The 25,332-nt window shown below is 39.8% G+C and overlaps 1 protein-coding gene across 2 annotated transcripts in view; it reads left to right on the top strand.

Annotated features, from left to right (window-relative positions):
* LOC109240672 (nipped-B-like protein) overlaps positions 1-25,101 on the top strand; it is a 34,867-nt gene extending 9,766 nt beyond the window's left edge. Inside the window, exons 2-13 of one of the 2 annotated variants that reach the window (XM_019407337.1) lie at positions 4,801-4,981; positions 5,055-5,236; positions 6,646-6,772; positions 6,869-7,066; positions 8,797-9,654; positions 9,821-9,928; positions 10,328-10,401; positions 10,652-10,703; positions 10,786-10,872; positions 10,954-10,988; positions 24,107-24,178; positions 24,271-25,101. In XM_019407337.1, the coding sequence (XP_019262882.1) occupies positions 4,801-4,981; positions 5,055-5,236; positions 6,646-6,772; positions 6,869-7,066; positions 8,797-9,654; positions 9,821-9,928; positions 10,328-10,401; positions 10,652-10,703; positions 10,786-10,872; positions 10,954-10,988; positions 24,107-24,178; positions 24,271-24,721 (2,425 nt within the window). In that variant the 3' untranslated portion in view covers positions 24,722-25,101. Of the gene's footprint in view, positions 1-4,777; positions 4,982-5,054; positions 5,237-6,645; positions 6,773-6,868; positions 7,067-8,796; positions 9,655-9,820; positions 9,929-10,327; positions 10,402-10,651; positions 10,704-10,785; positions 10,873-10,953; positions 10,989-24,106; positions 24,179-24,270 lie in introns of both variants that reach the window. The other variant, XM_019407336.1, reaches the window with a different exon arrangement.
* The last annotated feature ends 231 nt before the right edge of the window (positions 25,102-25,332 follow it).

Raw genomic sequence — 25,332 nt, 5'->3', positions numbered from 1 at the left:
CACGACCTCTTCCATTTCCACGGCCTCTTTGTTGCGAGCCACGCCTTTCATCTTTCTCTTTGAAAGAAAATTTTGCTTGCAACGCTTGTTCAACCGATTCTTCTTTCGGTTTCTTCAACTTCTCTTCATGTGCTTGCAAGGAACTCGAAAGCTCGTCTATGGTCATGGTGTCCAAGTCTTTGGACTCTTCAATGGCAATAACAATAAAATCAAAATTTGAAATTAAGGATCGTAGTATTTTTGCCACGACCCTATCGTCTTTCAACTCTTCACCATATCTTTTCATTTGATTGACAATAGCCAAAACTCTCGAAATATAATCCACAACATATTCATTTTCCTTCATATGCAATGATTCAAACTCTCCTCTTAAGGTTTGGAGGCGAACTTTTTTCACTTTGTCCAAACCTTTAAAAGAAGTTTGAAGAATATCCCATGCTTCCTTGGAGGTTGTTGCATTTGCAACCTTCTCGAACATCTTGTCATCCAAACCTTGATGGATGAGAGTGAGTGCCTTTTGATCCTTCTTCTTTGAGGCAACGACATCTTCTGCTTCATCAACATCGGACTCTACTGGTTCCCAAACATCATAGGCACCAAGCAAGGCCTTCATTCGAATACACCAATTTCCATAGTTCTCTTTTGTAAGCATAGGAACTTGGAATGGTGTTCCGTTAGAATTCGTCATCTTTTCTCCAAGTTTGTTGTCTTCAACCACACCGGCTCTGATACCAAATGTTGGAAAAAAAAAATTTGGGAGAGCAAGACAACAAAACACTCAAACACTCACAACTCACTTTAAGAATGGAGAAGAAATGATATTTTTCATTCAACTTGACTTGTTCCAAATGGCTAGCATACATGGGTATTTATAGTAGAACTCCTACATGTATCTAGCCTAAACTTCATGTAAATACACTAACTAAATTCACATTAGTCTACGCTAGTTCATACATCTCATAATGAAGTTCACATTAGTCTACACTAGTTCATACATATAATGAAGTTCACATTAGTCTACACTTGTTCATACATCTCATACTAATATGAACTAATCTAAACATATTTAATATAAATGTGAACTAATGGAAACAAGTTTATTATAATTTTAACACAAAGTTCTACAATGCGCACCTAATATCTCCAGATAAGCTCATAGAATCCGTTATTTATGTCATGAAGTATTGATTTGATTTGGATAATTTGCAAGTTTGAGGCTAATCTTGGCCAATAGATCATTGTCATGGAGAAAGCGCAGAAATTTTCTTGTGTTTTACCCTCTTAGTGAGAAGAATTTCATGAAATTAGCTACCTGCCAATTCCTCTCTTTCTCTCTAGTGGAAGTGCTCTCTAGCCTTTCCTATCTATGGTCGAGACAAAGTAACACTACTAGTACCCTACCCAGCTAAAATCCCAACCCTGACTATCATCACGGCTTCCCCCGCTGCTGTACTCAGCTGGTTGACCAGATGCTCAAGATCTAAACTACATCCCGGTCTCCAGAAACTTATAAGGGGATGCAAGTGATGGTATTTCAAGAAAAGGTTCCCCTCCTAGTAGCCTTTCGGCTTTGTTGTAAAATTTCGGGAATGTCAGAATGTGTCTCAGAGTTCCTTCTCCACACCATCAGTGACTCCTAAATCTGATTCAACTTCCACACCCACCTTCAAGGTTTTGGGGCTGATGAAGTTTTCCGATCATTTCCCTTGTCAAGAAAAGAAGTTTTCCTATCATTTCATAATATTCCTCCAAAGTCTACAACCAAAAAGGAGTAACTTTTTTAGTCCTCCATCCCCCTTCAAGTACTCCATACATTTCCACTATCACCCCTTCCGTAAAGCATGCTCCTCAATTTTGAATCTCCATAATCGCCCTAATAGGACCTTGTTTAGAACTCGGTGTTTTATCCACCCCAAGATCACCTCATTTTCTTGGAGACATGACGTCTTCCCAACTGATTAAATGGAACTTCTTAGCCCCATTTTCTGAATCCATAAGTAGTTCCTTTGGAGCCTTTCAAATTTGCCGTGACATTAGTTGGTCCATGAAACAATGATATAAAGTACGTGGGAATGCTCAATAAAGTGCTTGCAGTTAATACTTCCTTCCCCCTTTCAACGTACACCTCATTTGTCATCCTGCATTTTCTCAACTCTCTAAACACCAGGTCCCATACAACTTGATCCTTATTAGCGCCCAAAGGTAAGCCGAGATAAGTTGTTGGAAAAGCTCCAATTTTGCAACTAAGCAGTTGTGCTTGATTTTCAATATTGTTTACTTCACCCGCTGGTCACTGGGATGATCTCGTACTTCTTGAGGTTGATTTTGTGGTTTGATAATGGCTGAGTCAGTATAAGAACCTGTCTAAGATAATCCAGCAGGTTAGTGTTTATGCCACAGCAAACTAAAGTATCTTTTGTGAACAAGAGATGTGAAAATCTCATTGTGCATTGCTCCCGATCACCCCAGGTAAACCCATGAAGTAACCACACAATTCTATCCATCATTCCACTCTACGCTTCTATTATCAGGATGAATAGTGTAGGAGATAATGGGTCCCTCTGTCTCAAACGCTTCTTTATCACCCTTAAAGTACCGTAAGCAGCTTAGAAGTTCATTTACTGACCATGCATCAATCACTGAAATCCGAACATATTAAGGAACAAGTCCAGGGTTGCCTAGCAGTTGGACATTGAATAGTTCCGGTTGAGTTTTGGAAGTGTGTGGGTAGAACAGGATTGGAGTGGCTGACTGGGCTGTTCAATGTAATTTTTAGGACGAAGAGGATGCCGGAGGGGTGGAGGTCGAGTACAGGGGTACTGTTGTACAAGAACAAAGGTGATATCCAGTGTTGTAACAATTATAGGGGTATCAAGTTACTTAGCCATACCATGAAAGTCTGGGAGAGGGTGGTGGAGGTGAGAGTGAGTAAGACGACGTCTATATCCGACAATAAGTTTGGGTTCATGCCGGGTCGCTCCTTTACGGAAGCTATCCACCTTATTAGGAGGTTGGTGGAACTAAACATGGATAAAAAGAAGGATCTGCACATGGTGTTTATTGACTTGGAGAAAACGTATGACAAGGTCCCTAGGGAGGTGCTCTGGAGATGTCTTGAGGCAAGCCTACATAAAAGCGATCAAGGACATGTATGATGGAGGTAACACTAAGGTTAGGACTGTGGGAGGCGACTCGGAGCATTTCCCGGTTGTTACGGGATTATACCAAGGCTCTGCGCTTAGCCCGTTCTTATTTGCCTTGGTGATGGATGCACTGACACGCCATATTCAAGGGGATGTGCCATGGTGTATGTTATTTGCTGATGACATAGTTCTAATTGATGAGACGAGGGTTGGTGTTAACGAGAGGTTGGAGGTTTGGAGACAGACACTCGAGTCTAAGGGTTCCAAATTGAGCAGGTCTAAGACAAAGTACGTGGAGTGCAAGTTTAGCGCTGAGTCGAGGGAAGTAGGCAGGGACGTGAGGCTTGGATCACAGGTCATCCCCAAGAGAGATAGCTTCAAGTACCTTGGGTCGACGATTCAGGGGAACGGAGAGATCGACGAGGACGTCACTCATCGTATAGGGGCGGGCTGGATGAAATAGAGGCTTGCATCTGGAGTCTTGTGTGACAAGGAAGTGCCACCGATACTCAAAGGTAAGTTTTATAGAGCTGTGGTTAGACCAGCATGTTGTACGGGGCAGATTGTTGGCCGGTTAAGAACTCCCATATCCAGAGGATGAAGGTAGCAGAGATGAGGATGCTGAGGTGGATGTGCGGGCACACTAGGATAGACAAGATTAGGAATGAAGATATTCGGGAGAAGGTGGGCGTGGCCCCTGTGGATGACAAGATGCGGGAAGCGAGGCTCAGATGGCTCGGGCACGTGCGGAGGAGAAGCCTTGATGCTCCGGTGAGGAGGTGTGAGCGGTTGGCCGTGGTGGGTACGAAAAGAGGTAGAGGGAGGCCTAAGAAGTGTTGGGGAGAGGTGATCAGGCAGGACATGGTACGACCGCAGATTTCCGAGGACATGACCCTTGATAGGAAGGTCTGGAGGTCAAGCATTAGGGTTGTAGGTTAGGGGGTAGTAGAGCTTTCCTTACTTCATACCCGGGGTGAGGCGGCGTTGGATTAGGGTTGATCTTAGATGGCTTGCAGTTTATGTTGAGTCCACACCATCCTTGCTGTTTATCTTAGCCTCGGGCCTTAGATACTGGTTACTGTTATTGCATGTCATTTATCTTTTGGTTGTTATGCTTCTGTTACTATTACGGTTTCTACTGGAGTTACTAATGAATTGTCTTTTCTTGTTTTTTATTTCCGTCTTTCTGAGCCGAGGGTCTATCGGAAACAGTCTCTCTGCCCTATCGGGGTAGGGGTAAGATCTGCGTACACATTACCCTCCCCAGACCCCACTTTGTGGGATTTTACTGGGTAGTTGTTGTTGTTGTTGGTGTCCTCTGTAGATGTATCATCATTGTATTTTAAGCTTGATTTGACTAGCGCTCGTCCATTGAGGCCTTGAAAATGGAAATGAGAAAAAGAAAAGTGTTGGGAAATAGATAAGATGATATATTTGGTAGGGTGAAACATAATTTTGTCACTTTTAATCCTTCCATGTTTTGGTTGATTTGATTTTGCAAAAATATTCAGATCAGAATCTGGAATTGTATTTCAGGATTCCTGTGACACCTCTTTGTTAGGCTTCTACTTTTCAATGTTTTCACTTTTTGCGTTTTTTTTTTTTTTAATTTTCCCTTTATCGTCTACTTAAAGCGAGTGGAGTCTTGCCTGTCTAGAGTGGAGCAATCACCATCCATATCCATGCATGATGCACTTTCTCCGCTAATGAAGGCATTGGTAGCAGATGAACTCCTAAGGCATTCAGACGTTGATGTGAAGGTCGCTGTTGCTTCTTGTGTATCTGAAATAACTAGAATTTCTGCCCCAGACGCTCCATACGATGATGACAAAATGAAGGTATCAGAAATTCACTCTCTCATTATCCTTCCTTATCGACCGTCGAATAACATTCCATTTGGTTGACGCACAGGATGTCTTTCAATTAATTGTTTCATCCTTTGAGAATTTTCATGACGAGTGCAGCAGATCATATAGTAAAAGGGCCTTGGTCCTTGAGACTGTGGCCAAGGTCAGGTCATGTGTCATCATGCTTGATCTAGAATGCGATAGGCTCATAACAGAGATGTTTCAGCATTTCCTTAAAGAGATAAGGTACCTCCATGTATCTTATTGCTTTAAACGTAATTTTGCTATCAAGGACATCTTGACTCCTTCTATGTACTTTTGTTCTTCTATTTGTAATCTACTTTTTCCTCACAAAAAAGTGATTCCGTTTGATTGAAAATTTTGACTATAGATGTTCGCCACGGTGAGCTTCTATTGTTTGCTCTTTCAAGTATTACTTGTAACTAAGATTGAAGTCTTTTCCCAAATATTAAAAATAATTTTCTAACAATGTTTTTACTCGTATATTCTTGGATTTGCAGATTCCTTAGACTGCATCTGAAGTTTATGATCTCCATATTATCTTTTATGGGCGAAGTTTATGATCCATATACTTCTATAATTTTTTTTCCAGGACTTGTATTGTTTATAGAATTGCTTATTTATGTACATGTCATCATACCTTTATTGGGGTTTAAGCAATTGTTGGAGGCCAGAGTTGTGCCAGATGTGTTATTTGATTTTATGCCGAAAAGTCTGTTACTGTCCACATCTGCTTGCATACTAACTAGACATCCATTCCTCGCATTCCTCACTAAATCGAGCAACCTGATAGTGCACGTATTGAGATTCAGCTTGACCAGTATCCATAATGGAACTAGAAGGTCAATTATCCTTTTTGATGATATCTAATGCTGCATTAAAGTAGTGAGGTAGGAATTTTTTCTTGAATGTTGGTAAAAAATGAAAAATTATATCGAAATAAGCGATAATGTTCTAATTGAAATAGAGGATTGCATTTTCTGTAATTCTCGTCAGCTACTTCTCGTTCTGCTTGTTGTGAAGAATGAATTTGTGAAGCTTTGTTAAACCGCTACCAATCTGTCAATTCTAACTATACTTCTAACTATACTGATGGGTGGCCCTGGTATGAATTCTGTTGCTGGCGGGATTTTAAGTCTCTTAGGGCTCGTTTGGTACGAGGGATAAGGGATGATTAGTCTCGTGATTAAATTTGAGATGACTTTATCCCATGGTTGGTTGGGATAAAATCATGGTATAACTAATTCCGGGATTAGTTATCCTGGGATTGTAGTGTTTTTTTGTGGAATAACTAATCCCGGGATAATTAATCATGGGATAACTTGTTTCCCAACCAAACGACCCCTTATAGACGATACGCTGTTAAGGATCACAAATTTTGTATGTCATGCTGCAGTTGTTGGTAGATATAAAATAGTGGCATTTACTCTATGGAACTTGACTTTCTTTTAGTCGACCTTTTACTTTGTTTTCAGTAGCATTTCCATGTTAATTATCAATTTAGCATTATTTTTTAAATGATCATTGTAAACCTGGTAATAAATTGTTCAACATCACTGCTTTGTGAATGACGTTAGGGTAGACATCGTGAAGTTAATCAATTTAACAGTTTATTGCTTGAATTCCATTTCCAGAGATTTTCATTCGGAGGCTATATTCACATATATGGCCACGATAATGACTGTTGTGTTGGAAGAAAGTGAAGAAGTAACTATGGAACTGCTTACCCCGCTGCTGGCTACTGTAAAAAAGCACAGCAAGGTTTTTCATGGTTTAATAGATGCACTTATTTTGTATTATCGCATTTATTAAGTCCTTTTTAGTCTTGTGATATGGCTAAATGTTCTCAACTTTCAGGAGGTGACGCCCATTGCTAAGAAGTTGGTGAAGACAGTATTTGCAAATTGTGCACCCAAGCTCAAACCTTACCTGGCACAAGTAGTTGAATCATTAGACCTTTCTTTGGATGAGTACAGCAAATCCCTGACCTCTGTGTTGGAAGGGACTCATATAGCTGTTGAGCTTGGCAATGACTGTTCCTTAAGAGACCAATTGGTAACTTAATTTTCATTGTTAAGTTATGCTGCCTTTTTAAGCTTTTGATGCTGTATTGTCCCTGTAAAATAAAATCTTCAGTTTTCAAATCCGAACTCCAACACTGTAGTAGCAATGTTCAGATGATATCTACTAAATTGTAGCGGCATAACTTACAGGCAGAGATAAAGTAAATGACCATAAAATAACTTGGTACAGTGAGGGCTACTGTTAACAGTATATTTGAATATGAAATAAGAATGCAAAAAAAAAAAAAAATCTTTCTAAAAAGTTTTATGATATTTTGCAAAAGGGAGAAGGCAGAGCTAAAATCATATAAAATGATTGTTGTCTCAAAAGACCTGCAATGTATTGGGCTCCACACAAATTTAGCGAAATGCAGGACAGAATAAAGGCTAAAGACCCATAGAAGTAGCACCAACTAGTGGAGATTAAGGTTTAGTCATATGCGCTGTGGTGATGTCAGGCAAAGTGTTGCTGGTATCTATTTAGTTTGTTTAAAGATTGTTAGTAGGAAGTGTAGGAAACCTCGATTGTTGGTAAACTCAATTTTTAGACACGGGAATGAAATGAGTCGAAATAGAGCAAAATGGATTGTAAGGATTTTATGCTAACCCTAACTAGCTCGGAATTGAGGCAAAGTAGTTTTTGTTGTACTGTTATGGTGTTTTGCCACAGCAATTTAACAAGGAAACCAATTTCTTAGTCTTGTACCAAAAGAGTTGGAAGTGTATAACTTTCTTGACGTGTCGTTGTGTAGATGATGTGATTAGACGCCAAATATATCTCGTAGTTCATATGTAAGTGCTGAAATTCTAATGTTTTGCCTATTTTGTAGCTCTTTAGCAATGAGATTGATGATTGCTAAATGTTAATGGTTCTGGGGAAGAGTGATTTCTGCAAAGCTCCTTGACTTCTGTTTTGCATGTTGATTTCATAGTTCTTCAACATGTACTTGTTCTCAGTATGAGAATTTGAAGCCACTTTTTACTGTCTGTGTGTGCCACAAGTGTGTAGTAGTTGATGATGTTGGTTTGGACGCAATATTATCGCAGTATTTTTTATTTTTTTATAGTGAAGTAAGTTGTTTCATAATCTCATTACTGGCATCAAGTAGATGCAAAGAGTACAAAGGTAAATATGCTTGCTCCATTACGTGATGTTATAAATAGAACATGGGAGCTAACCGAAAAACCAAAAAATCTGATGAAGGCCATGCTATTGCAGTATCTTTTTGTGTGGCATCGGGTTGAAGGTTTCACACTTTTTTAAAACTACTGACAATGTGATTTCCCCTTGCAATTCTCTCCTTATTTTAGTATGAAGTTTATATATTGATGTGTGTTCAAGGCTGCTGAGAGCAAGTTTTCTGGCCTTCAGAGGGTGCTCATGCAACTCAGTTGTGCGATTGGATTTCTTATGTTCTGTGATTTTTCCAGGATATTTTTGTTATAAGTATTTTTATATCTTGTCTTGGAATGCACATTGTCTAAGCCTCTAAGGCTGCTGGGAGCAAAGTGGCTAGAATATCTTTGGACGAGGCAGGCCAGGCATGTTATCTGGATATTATGATTATTATTTGTTTGTGTTGCCAAATAGATGAATTGGTTTGATGTCATCTATGGTTGTGCATATAAATGTGTTGTTTCCAGAATGTGCTTCCAATGTGATTGTGTTGTTGGCTGGCTGTTATTTTAAGGTATTTATTTGGGAACTTCTTATTTGATTAGATGGCTCAGAGTGTCAGAGAAGAGGCATGCTCTGATGATGTTGACCATGCTGTTAATAAATCTTCAAAGTCCATTACAAGTAATGGTGTTAGTGAAAGAACCGTGGAATCTGCTGCTCAAACAGATTCTTTGATTAAGGTCGAGAATCATGATAGTGGGGATCTGCAAGATGCTGCTGTTAAGATGACATCCAAGTCTGATTCTGATGATTCAATGGATGAGAAGTCAATGAAATCGGAGTCTAGGTCAGCACAAGCTGCTAAGGAAAGTGCAAAGAAGGCAAACTCCTTAATAAACTCAGCTGAATCTTCTTTTCAAGCTCCCGACGACAATGAAAAAGAAGCCGAAGAGCTTCCAGAATGCAGGAAATATCAAAATAGCGATTCTGAAAGTTCCACTTCTGATGACCCAGCTTGTGAGGGATTCAACTCTTTGGAGAAGAAAATAGAAGCTAATCTTCAGCATTCTACGCCAAAAGAATCTGAGGGAGAAGCTATTAATGTAGCTCCGACATCTCCAAGTCGGAGCCTTGCTGACGAGTGTGTCCGAAAAAAGGCTGGTCGTGGTCGGCCAAAGAAGAAAAAAAGCTCGAATAAAAAACACAGTGTGTCTAAGGAGGTGTCTGAAGGTACATTAAACTTAGAAGCAAAGCAGGTCAGTCGCCCTTCCGAGGAAGCCCCTTCAGAGCCTTCTCACGAGGAAAAAGAAGATGGCTCCTCCAGTGACGCGGAGGCAATAACGCCGAAGCAGTTGGGTAAGAAGAATGAACCGAGGGTTAAGAGTCAGAGTCAGAGCCAGGATGGCCCCTCTACGAAAAAGGGCGATGGCAAAAAGCGTGCTCCTGCAAAAACTAGGCTGGTAATATGATTCCCTACAATATTCTTCTAAGGATGATGTCGCTGTAATTTCTGGTTTCTCTTGCAGCTTCATCCCTTCTTAGACTTACCAAACGCTCTTCATGTTAGTCCCATCTATTTTGTTTCTTATTGGCGCCATCTAATTTTTTCCTTTTTTTTTGGGGTAGGAGAGCACACCTTCACCGGATTCTCCTGATAGGCCTGCTAAAGATGAAGGTAACCAAGAGGAAACCACAAAGAGTGCAAAGAGAAAACGGTCGTCTGGGAAGGACAGGGTAAGTGCTTTACAATGTATAATTATGCTGCTTTATCCATCGTATCTGTTAGCTGTTCAGTGTCCAAATGTCACGGTACTTGTGAAAAAGAAAATAATGCTCAAATATTTCTGCTTGATTTGACCGTCCCATTGGAATCTCCTTTTCGACATAGTTGCAGTATCTTGCTTGTCTTTTTCACTCTACTTATGACAGTCTATGCACCCCCCTTTAACCATGATATTGATATTTTTTTGAATGTGCATATCCAGGATGAAGGTTGTCGGATGTGTAGTGAAATCTTCAAAAATTGGTTTATATTGATTCATTTATCATCTAGAGAATGTCTTGTGTGATTAATCAGTGACTTCTCTAGGAAGCTGATGTCTAATCAGTATATGCTGTTGTGCTACTTGTCAGGCAACAAAGGACGTGCAATATGATGAAAGCCTGGTTGGTTTAAAAGTTAAAGTTTGGTGGCCACATGATCGATCGTAAGTGTTTATCTTATTTCCTGTGTTACACTGCTGTCAACTTGTTTCCTCCCCCCCCCCCCCCCCCCCCCGGGCCCCTCAGAACTAATTGCTATAGTTCTTGACAATTTTTATCATACCGTGGTAACAGAAATTGCTGCGCAAGTGTTTTAGTTAGTTTTATTTTTACACTTTTAGCAATATAAACTTGCTTTACTTTTGTTTGTAAACACTTTCTGGGGTGTTTGCTGACCCTGCTCCGTTGTTACAGATTCTATGAAGGTGTTATTAGTGCCTTTGATTCTGGCAAAAGAAAGCACACTGTAAGTGCAGTTTATTTCCTGCTGCTATAGTAGATTTGTTCCCTTTGTTACTTGCAAAGTTTGACTGGTATTTTCATACTAGGTTTCATATGATGATGGAGAAACAGAAGTATTAAATCTTAGAAAGGAACGGTGGGAATTCATTCAAGGAGATGAAGTGTCTGAAGAGGTTTATTGCTGGCAGAATTTGATATTTGCTGGATTTACCTTATACACTCTCTAATGCATTTGAATGCTGATCTGTTGGCAGGATCAAATTGCAAGTCCAGATGTGTCATCAGTAGTGTAAGCATGGCTATTTATTACTTATTCCTTTAGGCGCTACTGGTTGGTGTAGCGAGGAGATTTTATGTCACGACCCAAACCAATGGGCCGCGACGGTTGCCTGAGTCCTACCTGTCAAACACCCCTAAGCATGCGTCTAAGATATGAACCTGAATAACATCTGCTGCATTACGAAAATAACACACGTGAAAGAAACCTGCCATCAAGGCATATGTACGTATACATGCAGGATACAGTGGGCGAGCCGACAAGGCTGCTATAGACAACTATACATCCAAAACCGAAAGCCGACAAGGCTACATACAACCCAACTAGACATACTGTCTACAGACCTCTAATAGAAACATAACTGTACAAAGACGGGACTGAGCCATGTCATACCCATATATACATATATATATACAAACGTATCGTACCAAAATCAAAGCAGCTCCGGATCAAGTGGAGCACGCCAACTCTCGCTGATCAGGGATCCTAAGAAGGGGGACCGTCAGCTAGCCTACCTGCACCTACGGGCATGGAACGCAGGCCCCGTGAAATAGGGCGTCAGTACGAAAAATGTACGGAGTATGTAAGGCATGAAAATTAGTACGTAAAGACATAGATGAAACATGGAATACAGAAATACCTTTAAATCTAAATAACTTTGTAAATTCTGAAACGTTTATAATGTCATGCACGTGCGTATAAATGTCGTGCCATGCATAGGTATGGGTGTACATAATATCATCAAGCCACTGAGGGCATCCCATCATATCGTCTCGGCCACTGTGGGCAGTTGGCACATCATCAACATATACCAGCTGATCAGGTGGTGGTGCGTATATAACGCCGTAACCTTTTCCCATATCCCATATACATATATTTACGTATATACGCGTATATAACGACATCTGGTCATGGGTCAATGCACATGTATAAATGAGTGAAATGCATGAAAAATACGTAATAATCTCAATATTCTTTCCGGATAAACTTTTCCAACTGCGTATTATTCTGAGACCCATGAACAGAAGATAATAATAGTTTTCATGGGGAATTAAAATATAGACACCCCTACTATTTCTATAAATAGAGTAATTTATGGAAACCATGTGTTTGCTTGTTTCTTCAGTATAATTTTTTTTTTGATTTGCACCGGGTGTCCGAGTCTCTAAGAGCCCCGACTAATCCCGGGGGTGCACAGGCCCTGGGCAAGGAGTTTCCCGCAAGTGCACCACGGTTAATTCAGGTTTTACCCAGTCCGATGGCCCTTAGAAATTGTTTGCACCCAGTGGGTTTCGAACTTGAGACCTTGAAAGGGAGCAAACCCCAAGGCTCAAGTCTATTGCCACAAGGTCAACCCCTGAGGGTTTGTTTCTTCAGTATAATTTGGACCATACCAAAAGAAAGAAGGGAGGGCCTTATCATACCTGCTTCTTGTATTATTTGAACGAATCTGCTTCTGCGAAATATGAACGAAATTACACTTGGATTCCTTGAAATCTTGGACGAAATTGTTCTGATTCTAGCGTTTTTGGCTTGGATTGAAAATGAAATTTTGGACGAAATGTTTTCTGCTCAACGTTCTTGGTTTCAAAACCAAGAACAGATTTGTTGGCTTGAATGAAGACTTCTTAGCTTCTAACCTTTCCAATTAAGAAAGAATTCCTTGTTGTTTCCTTTCTGAAAGTGACTAACGTCACTTTTTGTGTCCCTTTTCTCTAAGACTTGGACATGTATATTACTTGTGGATAATGATTAATGTTTTACAAGATACAAGTCTTGTTTGCTAAGACTTGAATGTAATGTCTTGGTCACATTGATAATTAGCCATCTGGCCAACATGACTACTTAGTCATTTCTAATCTTGTGGCTTCTTGCCACGTGGGGTGGGGGTGGGATATTATTTTTTTTTATCCGCTTATTAGTTAACTGGATAATGTCCTGTTACCCGGTAATTAATCAATTATCCGCATAATTTAAAAATTACCACAAATTATTTAAAATTCTTTTTATTTTTAAAATACTTCATATATACTTTATATATTATACTGTCGTGGTCATATGTTACCTTGCATGATACTAGTTCATAATTATCGGGTATTATCGCTCGACCCGTATTTTATTACAAATTGTCCACTTTCAACGAAACTTGTTTTCTTTAATCCGTGTACCCCTTTATTCTTCATAACACTTATTTATCGCTTGTTATAAATAGCGTAAATACGTTAACGTCAAGATGATCTCATCCCCGAGTCTACGTCAATTAACCGAAGACGAAACTTTTAACGTACGAAAACGCGAGATGTAACATCCTTCCCCCTTAGAAACATTTGTCCTCGAATGTTCAACTCCCTGTGATCTATGTAACTTTTGGCGGGGTCGCCTCTGTAATAACACCACTACTAATTCTCCTCGTAGAAGCTTAATAACCCAACGCCACACAGGACCACAATTATGAATAACGACCATGGCCTCACACGACCAACGACAATAGCCAATAAAAGAATTTGTACACGTACCTTATGATTATGACGTCTCAGTCGGACCCTTCTCTGGAGGAGGAAATAAGTAGGGATATTTAGACTTCATGTTTTCCTCGGCCTCCCAAGTCATTTCTTCCATATTGTTGTTTCTCCAAAGTACTTTCATGGAGGCTACCTCTTTACTCCGTAGCTTGCGGATTTGTCGGTCTAGAATGGCAACCGGAATTTCCTCGTATGACATGTCCTCTGTAATCTGTACATCATTCGTGGGCACAATGTACTTCCGTAACATTGATACGTGAAAAACCGGATGGACAGACTCCAATTCCGAAGGCAATTCTAACTCATAAGCTACTTGGTCCACTCTCCGAATGATCCTACAAGGCCCAATATACCGTGGGCTAAGTTTGCCTTTCTTGCCAAACCTCATCACACCCTTCATAAGTGACACTTTTTAAGAATACCCAGTCATCAACCCCGAACTCTAATTCTCGTCGCCGCACGTCAGAATATGACTTCTGACGACTCTGAGCCATCAATAGTCGGTCCCGGATAAGCTTTACTTTTTCTATGACCTGCTGAACAAGTCTGGCCTATGTAATTCAGATTCTCCAACATCGAACCACCCTATAGGCGACCTACACTTCCGTCCGTAAAGAGCTTCGTATGGAGCCATCCGAATACTGGAATGGTAACTATTATTATATGCGAACTCACTAAGCGGCAGATGATCATTCCAACTACTTTTGAAGTCTATTACACAAGCTCGTAACATATCCTCCGGTGTCTGAATAGTACGCTCAGCCTGTCCGTCTGTCTAGGGATGAAATGCGGTACTAAGACTTACTTGAGTCCCCAATCCTTTTTGGAAGGACCTCCAGAAGTTAGCTGTAAATTGAGCTCCTCTATCCGAGATAATAGCTACAGGGACACCATGCAGTCGTAGTATCTCCTTAATATAAAGCCTTGCATAATCCTCTGAGGAATATGTAGTTCTAACGGGCAGAAAATGGGCTGACTTTGTAAGCCTATCAACAATCACCCATATCGAATCGAACTTACGCTGGGTACGAGGTAAGCATATGATAAAGTCCATATTGATTATTTCCCATTTCCAAGTCGGAATCTTCATAGCCCGCAATAATCTAAGTTGCTCGGACTCGGGTGCGGGTATCCGATACGAGGACGGTTCCGAGTATCGAATTCGGCAAAATCTAAATTTTGAGATTCGGGGGTGCGAATCCGGATATAGATACGGGTGCGGAGATACGGCGAAGAAAGTTCAATAAAAAAATAGAGCTATAAAAATATTGTAAATTTACATATTTGAAAATTATACAATACTACTAAGTTACGATAAATTTGTACTAGTAAATAATTTCGTATAAATTAATTTTACGCGATTGAAGTATATAAATTATTTAGCAAAAAATCAACATGCTAATAATTAATTTACAAATTATTCCTATATATTGTATGAGAAAGAAATATTTGCAAATAGCAACCAAAAACCTGTCAATACCGTGTCACAACTCAAGTGTGGAGAATAAAGGGGACACGTGGCATATAATGGAGAATAAAGGGGTCACTTGTTATTATATTATTACAATTAAGAGTTTTTAGGAAGGAACTGCATATCTTCTAGGTCATCTTCCTCAAAATTCCCCAACTTCTCATCTTCCTCTAACAAAAATTCCCCTACTTCTTTCAAGCTCGTACAGATCGCCATTCACGCTTCATTCACGTCCCTTCGTTCTTCCCTCATAAGAGAAAAAGAAAGCAATTCAAGGCAAAGTTCCATCTACATCTACTAGGTCTACATGAAGTACAAAATCAAAATATGACACTTCGAATTTTTGGTTTCTCCGACACACAAAGCAGCAAATATGAGACAAAAATACTACAACATTAAAGGTATGTCATTTTCCATAACTTAAATCTGTTTAATTTTTGATTTTGAGAAATCAAAATCTCAATTTTTCTCCCAAATTTGTCGATGGACTCCGGTCAAAGTGTCCGATGTCGGTTGACCGTATCCAGGACGTTTCCCGCTCCAGCACCCGTCCAAGTCTCGTATCGGGACGGGGACGACACCAAAATTGAAGAGTTCGTGCAACTTAGGCAATAATCCACCAGGTTTTTTATGCTCAATCGCTCAATCTTAACCTGCTGACAGTTAGGACACTGGGCAACAGATTCTGCTATATCCTTTTTCATTCCGCCCACCAATACACTTCCCTGATATCGTGATACATCTTTGTTGCTCCTGTTTGAATAGAATAACGAGAATAGTGAGTTTCTCCCATAACCTGCCGACACAGCCCTGCAACATTAGGCACACACAATCGTCTTCGATATCTGAGGACCCCATCTTGTGTAATTCCGAACGGTGTCTTCTCCTTCCGAAGGGTGGTATCCCTATAATGAACTAACACAGGATCCTCGTACCGGCGTTCCTTTACTTCAGTTACTAATAAGGATGTTGCCGTATTCTGAAGAGTAATTCCAATGTCACCTGAGTTCAGTATCCGAACTCCAAGACTAGCTAGTTGATGAACCTCATGGGCTATTCCCCTTTTTTCTGGCTGTAAATACGACAGGCTACCCATAGATCTACGGCTCCGAACTCCAAGACTAGCTAGTTGATGAACCTCATGGGCTATTCCCCTTTTTTCTGGCTGTAAATACGACAGGCTACCCATAGATCTACGGCTGAGGGCGTCGGCTACTACGTTCGCCTTCCCCGGATGGTATAAAATATCAACGTCATAGTCTTTAAGTAGCTCAAACCATCTCCTTTGACGAAGATTCAATTCCTTTTGCTTGAAGATATACCGGAGGCTCTTATGATCCGTATAGATATCGACGTGAATGCCATACAAGTAGTGCCTCCACATCTTTAGTGCATGAATCACCGCGGCTAACTCTAAATCGTGGATCGGGTAGTTCTTCTCGTGCTTTCTTAGTTGTCTAGAAGCATAAGCCACAACCTTATCATGCTGCATCGGCACACAACCTAATCCAATGCCTGAAGCGTCACAATAGATAACGTAACCATCGGTCCCTTCTGGAAGTGTTAGAATCGGTGCTGAAGTTAATCTGTCCTCTAGGGCCTGGAAGACTCCGTTCACAAGCGTCGGTCCATTGAAACCTAGTTCCCTTCTGAGTTAACTTACATGGTTATCCTAATCTTGTACAATTCATGAAATTCCTCTCTTCGGAGGCCCAAACTTCATCTTTTATCCCTCACAATTGCGCCCTTATCCCACTATTAGGGCAACATTTCATCTATTCTAAACGTTACCAGTCTTAGGCTCCTTTGAGTTCATTCGGGCTATACTGAGCCTCCTATAACTTAGGGAAATCATCAGCTCTCTTATGAACTTATTCCCAAGGACTCATCCATTCTTGTTACCTTTTTACTCATCTTTTCTTATTCTTCCTCCTGTCTTCCTAGAACCTTGTCGCTCTACCATACTTTAGCTTGCGACCTACACATATCTATTTATACTTATTCGCAACCTTTCTTCAACCTGCTTGCACCATAGATTTCCTTATGTTATTCCGGAACATCAAGCAAGACACCACATACCACTTTGGTCAAAGGTGCTTAGAAGAGAAGAAAATTTCGTTACAAGTTTCTTGTAATAACCTACCAAACGGAGAAGCTACGAACCTTCATCGGTATTGTGGGTCTAGGAAAAGTTTTCACTGCCTCAGTCTCTTGTGTATCCACTCGGATGTCTTTACCCGAAATAATATGCCCAAGGAAAGTTACAGAGTTCAACCAGAATTCATATTTAGAAAATTTTGCATACAACTTCCCTTCTTGTAGGACTCTGAGCACAGTGCGCAGATGATCTGCATGCTCAGCCTCTGAACGAGAATATACCAATATATCGTCAATAAATACAATTATGAACAGATCTAAAAAAAAAGCCTGAACACACGGTTCATTAAATCCATGAATATTGCTGGGGCATTGGTCAGACCGAATGACATAACTCAATACTCAAAGTGCCCATATCTAGTCCTGAATGTTGTCTTCGGAATATCTTCATCCTTAACCCTTACCTGATGGTACCCGGACCTCAAGTCTATCTTTGAGAAATACTTGGCACCTTCCAACTGATCAAATAAATCATCAATTCTTGGGAGCGGTTACTTATTCTTGATCGTCACCTTATTCAGCTGCCTATAATCAATACACATTCGTAAGGAACCATCTTTCTTTCTTACAAACAAAACAGGTGCTCCCCACGGTGACGTACTAGGTCTGATAAAACCTTTTTCAAGCAAGTCCCTTAGTTGTTCATTTAATTCTTACAGCCCTGCAGGGGCTATTCTATAGGGGGGAATATATATATTGGATGAGTATTTGGTAGTAGGCCAATGACAAACTCAATTTCTCGCTCTGGCAGAAGACCTGGAAGCTCATCGGGAAACTCATTATCTACAGGAAAGGACTGAATGGTTGGTAATTCTAATTCCAAATCCCAAACCCGAACTAAGTGATAAATATAGTCCTTTATGATCATTTTCCTTGCCTTGAGATAGGAGATAAATTTACCTCTTGGCGATGCGGTATTGCCTTTCCATTAAAACAGGCTCTCCTGGAAGCTGAAATTAAACCATCTTTGATCTACACTTGATGTTAACATAACAAAAGGCCAATCCATCCACACCTATTATAATATCAAGTCCTTCCCAACCGAACACCACCTATCTTATCCTTGTTCATTATTAAATCTATCACGGGCCATTTCGGGTCACATCCATATATATAAGTAACAATATTAAAACATAACTTGCATAACTAATTTACAAAAAAAATTATATACATAGTGGTCAACTAGGACGTAGACATGTCATACCCAAAACTATATACAGGATAATGTCTGCAAAACCTCTAAGTAGGCATAACCATAATATCTACAAGTCGGGACGGGGCTCCCTACGTCCTCATAAAACAACCTAACACATTTAGAACCCTGACTTGGTAATATTCCGAGAAGAGGTGGAACTCATCAACCAAAAACCGACACTTGGAGGAAGTCTGTAGTAGAGGGTCCTTGCCTCGTCCTATATAAGAACCTCGATCGGACACACTTCGAATCGGAATCTTCATGTCCTTAGCAGTTACCTTCCTCCTCTTGACCCGACTACTATCTTCTTCCTCTGCGTATCCCATAACATACACCGACGAGCCTTGATTGACGGACTCCCAAGACTATGGACTATCCGGAACCTCAGAAGAGCTGGTGTCCTCAAATACCTTGACATAGTTTTGAGCCTGAGGGAATCCCGGCTGTGCCAATCCATGCACTACTCCCCTCATATCCTGATCAACGGGTTCTGAAACTAAGGGTCTTGGTGAGGTCGGAACTCCTCTCACCCCATCTACTGCCGGAGTGGTCGAAACAGCTCGAACGTATGACTCATATGGATCCTCGGGTGGATCCTCCTCAATAGAACCCATGATCTCCGATGGGTTTGAATCCATAGTATAACTTATCTCTCTTTCTAACACCTTCGTAGCCTTCTGACCCATGCTAACGGCTGTAGTCTTCGGAGGCATCGCTAAAAACGTGACACATCGTTAGGAACATGAATGCTTATATCGCACGATCTAAGATAAGAAGAGAGGATAACATCCTATATGTCCCGTAGCCTCCTATCTATAAGTGTGGTGCACAATACACCCATAAACAAGACTCTACTAGACACGGTATGTAGACAACCCTAGGACAGAACTGCTCTGATACCACTTTTGTCACGACCCAAACCGATGGGCCGCGGCGGGTTCCTAAGTCCTACCTGTCAAACACCCCTAAGCATGTGTCTAAGATATGAACCTGAATAACATCTGCTGCATTATGAAAATAACACACATGAAAGAAACCTGCCATCAAGGCATATGTACGTATACATGCAGGATACAATGGGCGAGCCGGCAGGGCTGCTGTAGACAACTATACATCCAAAATTGAAAGCCGACAAGGCCACATACAACCCAACTAGATATACTGTCTACAGACCTCTAATAGAAACATAACTGTACAACGATGGGACCGAGCCACGTCATACCCATATACATATATATATACAAACGTATCGTACCAAAATCAAAGCAGCTCCGGATCAAGTGGAGCACGTCAACTCTCGCTGATCAGGGATCCTAAGAAGGGGGACCGTGAGCTTGCCTACCTGCACCTGCGGGCATGGAACGCATGCCCCGTGAAATAGGGCGTCAGTATGAAAAATGTACGGAGTATGTAAGGCATGAAAATTAGTACGTGAAAGACAGATGAAACATGGAATACAGAAATACCTTTAAACCTGAATAACTTTGTAAATTCTGAAACGTTTATAATGTCATGCACGTGCGTATAAATGTCATGCCATGCATAGGTATGGGTGTACATAATATCATCAAGCCACTGAGGGCATCCCATCATATCGTCTCGGCCACTGTGGGCAGTTGGCACATCATCAACATATACCAGCTGATCAGGTGGTGGTGCGTATATAACGCCGTAACCTTTTCCCATATCCCATATACATATATTTACGTATATACGCGTATATAACGACATCTGGTCATGGGTCAATGCACATGTATAAATGAGTGAAATGCATGAAAAATACGTTATAATCTCAATATTCTTTCCGGATAAACTTTTCCAACTGTTTATTCTGCGACCCATGAACATAAGATAATAATATTTTTCACGGGGAATCAAAATATAGACACCCCTACTATTTTTATGAATAGAGTAATTTATAGAAACTGTGTGTTTGCTTGTTTCTTCAGTATAATTTGGACCATGCCAAAAGAAAGAAGGGAGGGCCTTAACATACCTGCTTCTTGAATTATTTGAACGAATCTGCTTCTGTGAAATATGAACGAAATTACACTTGAATTCCTTGAAATCTTGGATGAAATTGTTCTAATTCTAGCGTTTTTGGCTTGGATTGAAAATGAAATTTTGGACGAAATGTTTTCTGCTCAACGTTCTTAGGTTTCAAAACCAAGAATAGATTTGTTGGCTTGAATGAAGACTTCTTAGCTTCTAACCTTTCCAATTAAGAAAGAATTCCTTGTCACTTTCCTTTCTGAAAGTGACTAACGTCACTTTTTGTGTCCCTTTTCTCTAAGACTTGAACATGTATCTTACTTGTGGATAATGATTAATGTTTTACAAGATACAAGTCTTATTTGCTAAGACTTGAATGTAATGTCGTGGTCACATTGATAATTAGCCATCTGGCCAACATGACTACTTAGTCATTTCTAATCTTGTGGCTTCTTGCCACGTGAGGTGGGGGTGGGATATTAATTTTTTTTATCCGCTTATTAGTTAACTGGGTAATGTCCTGTTACCCGGTAATTAATCAATTATCCGCATAATTTAAAAATTACCACAAATTACTTATAATTCTATTTATTTTTAATATACTTCATATATACTTTATATATTATACTACCGTGGTCATATGGTACCTTGCATGGTACTAGTTCATAATTATCGAGTATTATCGCTCGACCCATATTTTATTCCAAATTGGCCACTTTCAACGAAACTTGTTTTCTTTAATCCGTGTACCCCTTTATCCTTCATAACACTTATTTATCGCTTGTTATAAATAGCGTAACTACGTTAACGTCAAGATGATCTCATCCCCGAGTCTACGTCAATTAACCGAAGACGAAACTTTTAACGTACGAAAACGCGAGATGTAACATTTTATCTCCTCATAAGCACCAAAACCTTTAATACAATGTTTGGTTGCTACTTTCTTTTCCTCATAAATAATACCTCCATAAGTTTATGTGAGAATTTGTATATTATTCTATGCGACATAGAATATGGAATAACAATATGACTGTTTGTAATACATGGATTAGGCATCTATATATTATTTTAACCTATTTGCGGGGCATAGGCACTAATAACATTGATTGCCTACTTCTCCCGTACAAGCCTTAATGCAATAATCCTATCCCCAACTCGTTTTACCTCTATAACTTTATTTTTAAGTTCTGGTTCTACAATAATTTCCAACCCATTCATATATTTATCTATCGCGCAATATCATTATTTATAACCCGAGTTATCTCTCTAGGCTTTTGCCATGCAATATTAACTCTTCTCCTTTTTTAGGGTATCCACCATTGCCATCGACTTCCCTGTCAAAGTGCATATGTTTCAGCTACCTACCTGAATTCGACTCTCTCGGACTAGCTTTTTACCCTTATCCGTCCATGATGCGAGAAACCTTTCTTATTTTATAGCACATCCGGGCATTGATGAGGCGAAAGTAGCTTTTGTACTCATACCTGTCCATGAAGTGGGAACCCTTTCATATCCACATTCGGGCATGATGTGGCGGAACTAGCTTCTTCACCCGTCCATGATGTGGGAACAATTGCTTATACTCCTTCACACATAGGTGTGATGTATGAGGATTATGAATTGACAAGTTTTACGCTGGCTGCCGGTCTACCTTAATGCTTCTCGTTTTTTTTTCCTAATAACCGTGGTATCCAGTTTAGCTTGCGCATAGGTCGGCTAATTCCATACAGTACCTGCTACCTCCCACTAGCACAGATACTGGGTGACTCTGTCCACCAGGCTTGGAAGAAATCACTTAGTGATTTGCCTCCGTTGGGATTTGAGCATGATGCCTCATTGTTCTCAACCTACATCATTGATCACTTGGCCACACCCTTGGGTGCTTAATCTCCCTCCTCTTTTATACGGGCTTGGGACCAGCAATGTGAATTCATTTATATCCTTTGTTCCATTCTTTTTAGGAAGACAGAATATTGAAGATCGTGTGTGATAAAAGTGCTCTAAGCATTCTGTTCATATCATCATGGGCAATTTCCAAGGTACAGTGAAAGATTCCCATTGTAAAATCCATCGGGTTCCTGTACCTTTTTTCCTTCATAAGCCATCCCAAATCCATCAAGTTTTGGTACTTTATCTTCGTAGCTTTTCAGTGATCTCCTTTTCAGAAAGTCTTCGCAAGATATCTTTTTAAGACAAGTTAATGTTTTGAAATGAAATTTCATCCAATGTCATTGTCAGTTACAACCTTTTGTATCAGTTAACCATCACTTATAAAATTGTAATTACTCTTTCCTTAATTTCCTCATCTCCAGATATTCTCGTTCATATGTAATTACTGGATAAATTTTATCTCCTATGAGCATAGACAAATTTATGAAAAAGATCTACTACTGTCATTTCCATCTTTCAACCATCTCACTGTCGACTTCCATCTCCAGCTTATTTCCTGTATTCCTTGAATCCTCACTTTGTAGCTCCTGTTTTTGGGACATTATCCCTTCTTTCTCTAGCTCATATAATTCTTGAAGCACTTTGACAATATTATTTTCTGGTCGTCCAAGACTCCAAGTATTCTCCTATTTTGCTTCTTAAAATGTTCCTCAGTATTTTCAAATTGTTTGCCAATTTGTTATCTGGTCTTTCTAATCTTGAAATTGTCCCGCCATTGTTTGACAAATTCCTTAAAGCCCTCTTGTTTTGATCTGCGATCTGTGTAGGTGTAGATTACCGTGGCGTGTCTAGAAATCGCTCTTCCCATTCAGTAAAAATTGGAATCTGTCAATATGTGATGCACTATTTTTTATTATTTTTCTTAGAAAGATGTGATGCACTAAGTTTATTGCTGGAAGTAATACGAGTGCCAGTCACATTAAGTTAATATCATTAATGAAGTGCAAAAAGTTGAACATTCCCTGAAGGTCACCATCTTGACTACGAATATTGCAAGGCAAGTCTCACAAGATTGAAATCCACGGCTAATCACAAGGAAAAGAAGTCAATAGGTTTTATTGTATGTGTTATACTTTTCAACTTTAACTTTTGCCGGATGGCATTTTTATAATATAAAGTACTCATTAGTAAAATATTATGTTTCTCATCCTCGCGGTACTTTTTCCTATGATTTTTTCCTGATAGATGATGTTTCACTATTTTATTATTTTTCTCCTTCTCTGCCTGTTACTTCATGGCGCACATACCATCACTGAACGGATTTATTTTCATTGGACTGAAAAAGCCTGACTTCCTGCTCTGATTTCCCATAACTTTAGTTGGTTGAATTGCTGAATTTTGAGGGCTATTGCATTGTGCCTGCTTCCACAGCACAACTATATACACCTGTGGTGGCATGTGACTTTGATTATTTGTAACATGTTACTTCTGTTAGTCTATGAGCAAAGCCAGGTGTTATGGCTGGATTGCGTGTATAAATAACCATTTTATGTGGTCTTCTGTTTCGGTGGTTCCAGTATATGAGAAGTTTCTCTTAGTTTGAGACCCTAGTGGAGCGGGCTATGTTTAAATTGTCCATAACTAATTAGATGTCTTTTATTGTCTTATTATGTTTTTCTTGATTTAAGCCACGAAAGTGATAGGATGTGGAAATTAACATTGTAAGGCTATCTTTTAAGTGATTGTGTGATTAACCTTTTCTTCTCAGCCATTTATGGTATGGCGTGATTTATTTGTTACTGAATCTAATTATTTGAACTCAAGTAGAGTTAAAGGAGTCGTAATTCCATTTCCTGAAGTGGCTTCATTGAATTCTGTTGACTCCTGTGCTTTCATATGCCAGGCAAAAGAAAAAAGGTAGAACAATTGCTGAATCATCAGCGAAGCATGTCAAAGTGGAGGCTTCACCTAATAGGTTATCTTTTATATCTCATCCATGTTTTTAAATTTTATGAAATTGATAGGTATTGAAGCTAATGATTTCAGTTTTTGATCTGTTTCTTACAGTAATCTCAAAGGCAAGTCCACAAAATCTGGACTTAAATCCAGGAGTGAAGATAAATCTGATAGGAGAAAAGAGGATGATGAGCCTGGCAGTAAATCAAAGGCCCAACCTCGAAAGAGCACCGGTAAATCTGTTGACGACACAGAAAAGGTATCTGGCAAATCTACTATTGTTAGTAGTACACCTAAATCCAAGTCTGAACAAGAACCCTCATCAAAGACTGCCACCAAGTCCAAAGGTAAAACTCCTCAAAGTGGCAGCAAGCCTAATGCCAATGGCACGGGCAAGGCAAAATCAAGTTCCTCAAAGGTGAAAGAAATTCCGGACCGAAAAGAAAAGTTAACTGATCCAGTGAAAACACCGGAAAACACAAAGGATAAATTATCTGTTGCATCAAAGGAACAAGTAAATAAGACAAAAAGTGGAAAAAAGCGAGGCAGAGGGAAAAGGTGAATATCTGTGATGCGTCTTTAGGGGAGCTATTCTGTCTTGCCTACAGTATGGTTGGTCTTGGGGGACTTGTTGCACAGCTCATTGAAGGGAGAGTATGCATGCCTTGCATGTTAATTGTTCTGTGATGACAGTTCAGGATCATGGCTTTGCAAATATTGTAGTAGCTTTATAATTCTTTTGGTCTCCGAGTATCCCGAGGGTAGTTTTTCTCTCAATTTCACTGTAGTAGTAGATTGAAATTACATTATTGGTTTCTCGTTTCTGGTTAGTAGTTTAGCTTCGGTCTTGGCCCAGATCACTAAGATATCATAAGCGTTACAGTATCTATGGGATGCAGTTTTAAGTTGCAATATGTGAAGTTTCTGACATGGTTATGTTTACGTCTTTTGGAGCTAGTTAGCTATGTTGACGTCTCTCGGAGCTAGACAGAATGAGCGAAATGACAAGCTTTTCCCTTCCAAACTTGCGCATTCTATAGGGTAGAATATTATTGTGGGAATTTGGTTTCTTCTTCAACGATATGGTAATGGTTTTGACCAACTTTGAGAATACCATTTGATGAGCCATAGGTAAGCAAAAAGCTCAAGCTAACGATATGGACTATGAAAATG

The sequence above is a fragment of the Nicotiana attenuata genome, unplaced genomic scaffold, assembly GCF_001879085.1.
Source record: "Nicotiana attenuata strain UT unplaced genomic scaffold, NIATTr2, whole genome shotgun sequence".
In the NCBI taxonomy this organism is placed as follows: domain Eukaryota; kingdom Viridiplantae; phylum Streptophyta; class Magnoliopsida; order Solanales; family Solanaceae; genus Nicotiana; species Nicotiana attenuata.
This window is presented reverse-complemented; position numbering and strand designations above follow the sequence as displayed.